Source organism: Zootoca vivipara, chromosome 6 (genome assembly GCF_965207765.1).
Source record: "Zootoca vivipara chromosome 6, rZooViv2.hap1.1, whole genome shotgun sequence".
Taxonomy (NCBI): Eukaryota; Metazoa; Chordata; class Lepidosauria; order Squamata; family Lacertidae; genus Zootoca; species Zootoca vivipara.
The window spans coordinates 75,383,570-75,392,990 of record NC_142589.1 but is presented as its reverse complement, the minus strand read 5'-3'; the positions used below and the strand labels follow the sequence as shown (position 1 = coordinate 75,392,990).

General features: G+C 43.9%; 1 protein-coding gene across 1 annotated transcript; it reads right to left on the bottom strand.

The window, feature by feature from the left end:
* Positions 1-1,445: 1,445 nt before the first annotated feature.
* LOC118087398 (cell adhesion molecule CEACAM8-like) lies at positions 1,446-4,564 on the bottom strand. The gene is made up of 3 exons (XM_035119999.3): positions 4,388-4,564; positions 2,298-2,669; positions 1,446-1,849 (listed from the first exon to the last, which is right to left on the bottom strand). Exons 1-3 carry the CDS (start codon positions 4,464-4,466, stop codon positions 1,740-1,742), a joined length of 561 nt encoding a protein of 186 aa, XP_034975890.3. The 5' UTR covers positions 4,467-4,564; the 3' UTR covers positions 1,446-1,739.
* Between the last annotated feature and the right edge of the window lie 4,857 nt (positions 4,565-9,421).

Here is a 9,421-nt window from a genome sequence, read left to right as displayed (position 1 = left end):
TGGTTCAATATTGGGAAAGGAGTACGACAAGGTTGTATATTGTCTCCCTGCTTATTTAACTTATATGCAGAATTCATCATGCGAAAGGCTGGACTAGATGAATCCCAAACCGGAATTAAGATTTCCGGAAGAAATATCAACAACCTCAGATATGCAGATGACACAACCTTGATGGCAGAAAGCGAGGAGGAATTAAAGAACCTTTTAATGAGGGTGAAAGAGGAGAGCGCAAAATATGGTCTGAAGCTCAACATCAAAAAAACCAAGATCATGGCCACTGGTCCCATCACCTCCTGGCAAATAGAAGGGGAAGAAATGAAGGCATTGAGAGATTTTACTTTCTTGGGCTCCTTGATCACTGCAGATGGTGACAGCAGTCACGAAATTAAAAGTTGCCTGCTTCTTGGGAGAAAAGCAATGACAAACCTAGACAGCATCTTAAAAAGCAGAGACATCACCTTGCCGACAAAGGTCCGTATAGTTAAAGCTATGGTTTTCCCAGTAGTGATGTATGGAAGTGAGAGCTGGACCATAAAGAAGGCTGATCGCCAAAGAATTGATGCTTTTGAATTATGGTGCTGGAGGAGACTCTTGAGAATCCCATGGACTGCAAGAAGATCAAACCTATCCATTCTTAAGGAAATCAGCCCTGAGTGCTCCCTGGAAGGACAGATCGTGAAGCTGAGGCTCCAATACTTTGGCCACCTCATGAGAAGAGAAGACTCTCTGGAAAAGACCCTGATGTTTGGAAAGATTGAGGGCACAAGGAGAAGGGGACGACAGAGGACAAGATGGTTGGACAGTGTTCTCGAAGCTACGAACATGAGTTTGACCAAACTGCGGGAGGCAGTGGAAGACAGGAGTGCCCGGCGTGCTATGGTCCATGGGGTCACGAAGAGTCGGACACGACTAAACGACTAAACAACAACAACATCATTTTCATCATGTTCTCTTTCAAAGTAGTACATGCAGTAAATTTAAGTCCTTCCCACACTCTCCCAATCCTTTAGCATTATATTGTGCCCCACATCTCTTGCCCATTCAGTCATTACTGATTTCATTTGTTCATCTTTCGTATGCCACTCCAGCAACAAATTATACATCTTAGAAAGATTTTTTTGTACTTCTCTCCAACAATGCCATTTCCAGTTTGGATTTATCTGTTTGAAAACCTGTATTTTTCTTATCCACCCTAAACATTTCATTAATCTGATGATACTGTAACCAATCATCTAACGTATCTTTTAAGCTGATGACTTTAATTTAAATTTAATTTAAATTTATCATCAACTTGTATCAGCAAATCACTATATTTCAACCATTGGGTTTCCATATTCAATCTTTTATGGGCCTTAGCCTCCAAAGGTGATATCAACCTGGGTGTTTTCCTTTCTAACAAATCTTTATATCTGATCCAAACATTATACAATTATTGTCTTATTATATGATTTTTAAATCTGTGGGCCTTTATTTTGTCATACCATAAATATGCATGCCACCCAAGCACATTATCAAACCCTCCCAAATCTAATAAATCAGCATTTTCCAACATAAACCATTCTTTCATCCAACAAAAAGCTGCAGTGTCAAAATATATCTTTAGATCTGGCAGGAAGAAACCACCTCTTTCTTTCACATCCGTTAACATTTTAAACTTGATTCTAGGTTCCCCCCCCCTGCCAGATAAACTAAGCGGCGCAGTGGTTTAACCCACAGCACCACCCGCATCCCTGTTGAAACTAGGGATGTCCTATTCCATCATCATCATCATCTTCATCATCATCATCGTAAGGTGACAGCTGTGTTCTCTGGGATTCTGTCAGCTGCAGGAATGGGCTGGAGAGGATTTCTGCAGATGAAACAGAAAGACAGTCATCTTTTGTGGGTCCTCTTGGTTGCTGAATCTGGTTATGGTCTCTTTAAGAGAGGCCATCAAAGAAAGCCACTTTGAGCCATTAACATGTGCTAGTGCATATTAATTTGTTTAAAAATGCTTTTAAATGAATATAACTCGCCGCCCCCCCCCAAAAAACCCTGAAACATTTCCCAATTGAACAGCTATAAAAAGGCAGTAGCAAGACTAGCGTATTCTGGTTTAGTTTTCTGATGGAAAAATGAATAATTTTGTAGGGCCTCAGTCTTGGGGAAGAGGAATTGTGTTTAGGACAAATTCACGAGCCGCACGGACGCCCCCCCCCTCGAGGGAAAGCACAGAACTCTCCCCCTCAGAGCTCAGCAGAGGAGATAGATTTGGGTGCATAAGAAGTAAGAATGGCTGGAGAGCAAGTTAATCATACCTGAAACGGTGATGTTTGTAGTCCCTGTGTTGATAACCCCAATACCTTCTGATTTAAATGAATAGGTTCCAGAGTCACTTAGCTTTAAATCTGTGATGCGAAGGGAGCAATCTGGGTTCACAGTTTCCCTGTTAGTGAAGGCAGGTCCAGGGTTCTGACCATAAACTGGACCTAGGAAAAAGGTAATAATAATGTTTCTTTCTTCAGTTGCCCCTCGGTACCATTTGCAGCTACGAAGCTTCTTCAGATCTAAACCTTCTGATGTCAAGGTGACACGAACTCCTTCTTTCAGCACTTCTGGAACAACTCTGATACTTTTTCCAATTCTCTCCTGGCCTCGAGTCAACAGGAAGCTGGAACTCAGGATGGAGGCTGCAGTATGGAGAAGAAAAGAAAAGACATGTTCTGGTAAAGAAGAAGAAGAAAAAGCACACTCTAAATATCCCAGTTTGTATCAGTGATTCCCCTCAGGAGCTGTCCTGCAAACACTAAGTGCAGCTCTTACTTTATTGAGCAAGCAAGGCAGTTCCTTTCCTGGCAGCTGAGCCTCAGCCTTCTTCTGGGGCAGGCATGAAGAAAGGGGAAGCATTATTGCACTTCCCCTTCCAGGACCTTCCCATGTCTCCAAGTAAGCAAACATTAACATAAAGGAGTCCAGTGAAGGAGGTTTGGGAACCAGTCTGTGTTTACCTCCTTCAGGGAGGCAGGATGATTCTTTTCTTTTCTTAATTTTTCATTTATAACAAATAAACATATTAACCTGATTTATAAACCCTTTATGTACTCTCACCATACCACAAATACACATGCCAGCCTAATATATTATCATGACATTCCAAGTCTTTAATATGCAGATTCTTCAGTAACAACCATTCCTTCAACCAGCACAGACAGGAAGCTTCAAAATATAATCTCATATCCGACAGGAAAAAACCTTTTTCTCTCTTTCTCATCTATCAATATTTTGTATGTTATTCTTGGTTTTTTCCCTTGCCAGATATATTTCAAAATATCTTTTTGCCATTTATTGAAACAATCTGTTTTGCCGATCACCAGCATTGATTGAAACAAAAATAACATTCATTTTAATAAATGATTCCTTTCTTCACACAAAGTGCTCACTGGGCACTAAGAATCCTTCTACCAATTTTAAAAAAATCTCCCCCAGGGCTCCAGCCTACCCCTTTAGTACTACCTCTCTACCTTCCTCCAGAGCTGCTTTTCTAGAAGGCTCTGAGGCATTGTCAAGGTCATCCCCCGCCCAACTCAGCTGTATGTAACCATACCCTCCAACATTTCTCCAATGAATATAGGGACATCCTAGGGAAAAGCAGGGCATTCCAGGATCAAATCAGAAACTGGCTTCTGTAAATCCGGGACTGTCCCTGGAAAATAGGGATACCTGGAGGGTCTGTATGTAACTCCACCTGCAGTCTTTCAGAACTCTGATTCTGTGTCCAAGTAGGTAGGAAACAGAGGGTGAAGCAGTGCGGCCCTTAGTGGGACTTGCCAATTTTGCATTTCAATCCAAGTTTAAGTACATACTGTATTTAAAATGCATTTTCTTGCAAATGAACACAATAGTCTAGTTTGATTTCCTGACAAGGACATCACAACAACATTTGGAGGAGCATAAAATCTGGCAGAGAGTGAGGTTTAGACCTCTGCATTAGTCTGAGAGATGCAGATCTCTATGAGAATTAAAAGACCAAATTCCTCCTGCATCCGCACCCTACCCTCAAGCTCAGCTGCATGTAACTCCACCTGCTTTCTTCCAGCGCTCTTACCAGCAACCCCTTTGGAAATGGGGTCCGGATTCTGCATCCTAGTAGGCAGGAAACCGAGGGTGTACAACAGGGTGGTCCCTAGCAGGTCTTTTGCATATAAATACATGTTTAAAACATTATTTTCACTCAAAACAACACCTTCCTCTAATTCAAATTCTTGTGAACTGCACCACAACAGCATTTGGAGAAATCGGGTGCAGAGTTAGGTTTCGACATCTGCATTAGTGGGAGAAACCAAATTCCTCCTGCATCCTCAACTCCCCCCAAGTAAGTCCTCCCCATTATAGGGTGTTGCCCTCTCACCTGCTAAGAGCAGCATCTGCCAGGAGACCTTCCAGCTATGGGTTCTGCATGGCCTGTCCATCTTGTGGGTGCACTTCATGGAGGATCGGTTTGGCTCTCTGTCCCTTCACAGCTGGTGCTCCAGGGTCTTTATCTGCTCCTTGCCTAGCACCTGGTTCCAGCACCACTGCTGACTCCGAGCAAGTCTCCAATCAGAGAGACAGGGACTTGGCCACTGACTTTTCAGCACTGGGTTTCCCCGCAAGGGTTGGAAATCATCCAAATAATGTTCTTTCATTAACTTCCTCCTTTGCCCTTACTAGCCAAGCCAATCCCTGAACTATTTGCTCAAATACAACTCCACAGGTTGTACTTGGCACCTGCTTCTGCTTTTTCAATTTACATTTGTGATTACTAGTGCTAGGATTTCACCATAAATCACATGCTGAGATGCTGGCATACTATTATTTCCCAGTGGAAGTGAGCCAACATTTACATGCGTTGTTGCTCCAACCTTTAAACACTAATAGCGGCACCATTCTCTCTTTGTTTTTCCAGCATTTTCCCTCTTCAGCCGAGACTTGTGATTGATGAGAAGCAAGAGGGACAAAGTTCATCCTGGGACCAAGTTCTTAACCCGAGGTACTACTTCTGGATTAGCAGAGTCTGTAACCTGAAGTGTTTGTATACCACTGTATACAATACAGTATACAATACAGTATACAGGTATTTCCTGTATATGGTAGATACCACTGTATCTACTGTATTGGCCTGATTATAAGCTGCACCTGGATATAAGCCGCACTTTTAAAATTCAGCAGCTTGGGGGAGGCTTGTGTGCCGCAGACAGGATGGGCGCCATTGCCCCGCACTCCTGGGATGCTTCCCGTGGGGGGGGGGGTGAGCCACGCTGCTTTGCTGGTGGTGTAAGGTCGCGAATATAAGCTGCACTTTAATTTTTCACAGTCATACTTTGGGTGGGGAAGTGCGGCTTATATTTGGGGCAATATGGTATGTGGAGTTGTTTGCTTGTAAGTCACTGAGTTTTGCCCTGGGCAAGATAAAGGAACTAACCAAATTTTATCATTAATAATAATAACATCTGGGGAGCTACAGGTTCCACCATGCCTAGTTTTAATGCAACCTGAGTTGTCTCTCCTGCTGAGTCTTTAAGTGTCAAGCGTCAGAGGATCCAACCCCACACACTAGGTTGCTAGGAATGGATAAGACAAGGAAAGTTCTTACCAATGCATTTTATTCAGTATTCACAGAGAGAGGATTAGAAATGCAGCCTCTTGGAGTAATGGTGTTTCTCCGAGTGAAACCCCGCCCCCACTGTCTCTCCCATTATACGTCATTACTACGGTGGGCTGAGCTGTGCCTTCTGCCTCTGAGCTCTCTGCTCTCCTACTTTCAATGCCCACTGGGTTCTGGGAAAGGAGGGGTCTGGAATGCTTTCTAAAGACAATAAGTCTGTCAGCTGTCTTTCCCCTGGTGCTTCTTCTTCCTCCTCCTCCTCTTCCTCTCCCATTATTTCCCAGCTTTCCCGCTCATCTGCCTCTGAGCTGTTGTAATTCTGAACTGTCTCCTTCTTCTCTGGAAGCGTCAGGCCGGGGAGGCAGTCTCCACCATTCCTCCTCTGCCCAGTCCCTGGCATTAAGTAAAGCATCCCATGTGTTTCACGAGAGTCTAGTCAACCTCTCTTTCACACACACGCCCAAAGTGAGCCTCTCCTGTCTTAGGGAATGGTCTAAAGGTGAGGTTCCTTAATGGTCATATGTGATGGAGAATGCAAGAGCTGGAACACACGAGGACTCACCAAGGATGAGCCTCTTTCTATTCTTTGAACAGAAATCCTCTCCAGACCAGTTCTGTTGCCTGTAGAATCGGTGGTGGCAGAGAACGGGAGCGTCACCTTGCACCTTGAAGTTGAATCCTGACAAGACAGAAGTACTGTTTTTGGGGGACAGGAGGCGGGCAGGTGTGGAGGATTCCCTGGTCTTGAATGGGGTAACTGTGCCCCTGAAAGACCAGGTGCGCAGCCTGGGAGTCATTTTGGACTCACAGCTGTCCATGGAGGCACAGGTTAAGTCTGTGTCCAGGGCGGCTGCCTACCAGCTCCATCTGGTACGCAGGCTGAGACCCTACCTGCCCGCAGACTGTTTCGCCAGAGTGGTGCATGCTCTAGTTATCTCTCGCTTGGACTACTGCAATGCGCTCTATGTGGGGCTACCTTTGAAGGTGACCTGGAAACTGCAATTAATACAGAATGCGGCAGCTAGACTAGTGACTGGGAGTGGCCACCGGAACCACATAACACCGGTCCTGAGAGATCTACACTGGCTCCCAGTACGTTTCCGAGCACAATTCAAAGTGTTGGTACTGACCTTTAAAGCTCTAAATGGCCTTGGTCCTGTATACCTGAAGGAGCATCTCCACCCCCACCATTCAGCCCGGACACTGAGATCCAGCACCAAGGGCCTTCTGGTGGTTCCCTCGTTGCGAGAAGTGAGGTTACAGAGAACCAGACAGAGGGCCTTCTCGGTAGTGGCACCCACCCTGTGGAACGCCCTCCCAGCAGATGTCAAGGCAATAAGTAACTATTCTACTTCCAGAAGACAGCTGAAGGTGGCCCTGTTTAGGGAAGTTTTTAATGTTTGATGCTGTACTGTTTTTAATATTTGGTTGGAAGCCGCCCAGAGTGGCTGGGGAAACCCAGCCAGATGGGTGGGGTATAAATAATATATTATTATTATTATTGTTGTTGTTGTTGTTGTTGTTGTTGTTGTTGTTAGTGATGACCTATTTGCAAAATGAGAGGTGCTGAGGGCAAACCTGCCTGGCAGCCGCAATCGTCCGCCTGCAGAGATAGGGTTGGTCCTAAAACACATACACACCATCCATGTAAAAAGGTGCGCCTTCAGCATTCACCAAAAGCTGTATAGAGAAGGTGCTAGAAATATATCTGTGGGGAAGATATTCTACAATTTGGGGGTTGCCACAGAGAATGCCGAGTCCTGGGTGACTTCCTTGACAACTGAGGGTAGAGGAAGGGGGCAGCTTACCAGATATTTGGGACCTATGTTGTTTGGGGTTTTAAACACTAGCATGAGCACCTTGAATTCGCCCTGGACACAAACTGGCAGTCAACACCGCGGTTTTAAAATACTGGTTAATTGAGTTCTAAAAGTCACCACGGCCATTAATCTGGCCACTGCATCCCTCAAAAGGACATTTTTCGATTCAAGGTTCTCGTTCAAGTCAAGCTCCTTGGGAGGCAGAGGACATTGCTAAGGTCACTGCTGGGATCTTGATCTGATACTGTCATTGATTGGGCTGGGGTTCTCACTCTACAGATGCCGTGAGTATGACAATGAAAGCTGCAAGCTAGAACTAATTGCTAGAAAGTTAAACCTGGGGCTGTTGCTTACAAATCCGTATTGGGGGCAGTGGGGGGGATAAGCAGTGTGGGAACGTAGGAACAGAATAGGGAGTTAGGATGTGCCATACAGCCCAAATAATGGGAAATTGCTTTAGAATCTATATGGAACATTTCGTTAGACTTAAAATGGGGACTGATTCAGCCAAAATTAATGTTTCAGGTACAGGTGAAACTCGGAAAACAAGAATATCGCCGAAAAGTGCATTTATTTCAGTAATGCAACTTATTTTTTTATTTTTATTTTATTTTTCACAAATGCTTTCTTTTGGAAATTCCACAGTAATAAAACAAATAGTTACAATAATACAAAAATAAACACTGCTATTACATTTCATTAATTACATTCCATTTATAATTGACCCGCCTAACGACAAATAATTACAATTACAACAAAAAAAGGCTTGACATATCTTGCTTTGCATGTCATGCATCTATCTCACATATTGGTTTCACCTTTTAAGTTGCGTTACTGAAATAAATGCACTTTTTGACGATATTCTTGTTTTCCGAGTTTCACCTGTATACTCGACTTCACAAGGTATAGTCTAATAGTATAGTGTGAAACCCCCTTCATGGATCACTGCCTTGCCGTGGCGAAGGGGCTTAAATAACTTAGAGAAGTTATGTTTTGACCAAACGTGATCCACCTGGAGAAGGAATTGGCAAGCCACTCCAGTATCCCTGCCAAGAAAACTCTATGGACAAAGACAACAGGCATATAAAAGTTATGACGCTGGAAGATGAGCCCCTCAGGTCGGAAGGCGTCCAACATGCTACTGAGGAAGAGCGGAGGACAAGTACAAGTAGATTCAGAGCTGATGAAGCGGCTGGGCCAAAGCTGAAAGGACGCTCAGTTGCGGATATGCCTGGAAGCGAAAGGAAAGTCCGATGCTGTAAAGAAAAATATTGCATAGGAACCTGGAATGTAAGAACCATGAATGGAGGTAAGCTGGATGTGGTCAAAAATGAGATGACAAGAATAAATATCGACATCCTGGGCATAAGTGAACTAAAATGGAAGGGAATGGGCGAATTCAGTTCGGGTGACTATCATATCTACTACTGTGGGCAAGAATCCCGTAGAAGAAATGGAGTGGCCCTCATAGTCAACAAAAGAGTGGCAAAAGCCGTAATGGGATGCAATCTCAAAAATGACAGAATGATCTCGATACGAATCCAAGGCAGACCTTTTAACATTACAGTAATCCAAGTTTATGCACCAACTACCGGTGCTGAAGAAAGTGAAATTGACCAATTCTATGAAGACCTACAACACCTTCTAGAAATGACACCAAAGAAGGATGTTCTTCTCATTACAGGGGATTGGAATGCTAAAGTAGGGAATCAAGAGATAAAAGGAACAACTGGCAAGTTTGGCCTTGGAGTTCAAAATGAAGCAGGGCAAAGGCTAATAGAGTTCTGTCAAGAGAACAAGCTGGTCATCACAAACACTCTCTTCCAACAACACAAGAGATGACTTTACACATGGATATCACCAAATGGGCAGCATCGAAATCAGATTGATTATATTCTCTGCAGCCAAAGATGGAGAAGCTCTATACAGTCAGCAAAAACAAGACCTGGAGCTGACTGTAACTCAGATCATCAGCTTC

Excerpts from the sequence above, each read along its gene's own strand:
- LOC118087398 (XM_035119999.3), bottom strand. The coding sequence starts at position 4,466 with ATGAAGTGCACCCACAAGATGGACAGGCCATGCAGAACCCATAGCTGG. Across the intron at positions 2,670-4,387 it reads GCAGATGCTGCTCTTAGCAG|CCTCCATCCTGAGTTCCAGC; the intron begins GTGAGAGGGCAA and ends TCCATACTGCAG. Across the intron at positions 1,850-2,297 it reads TACAAACATCACCGTTTCAG|AAATCCTCTCCAGCCCATTC; the intron begins GTATGATTAACT and ends TTTCATCTGCAG.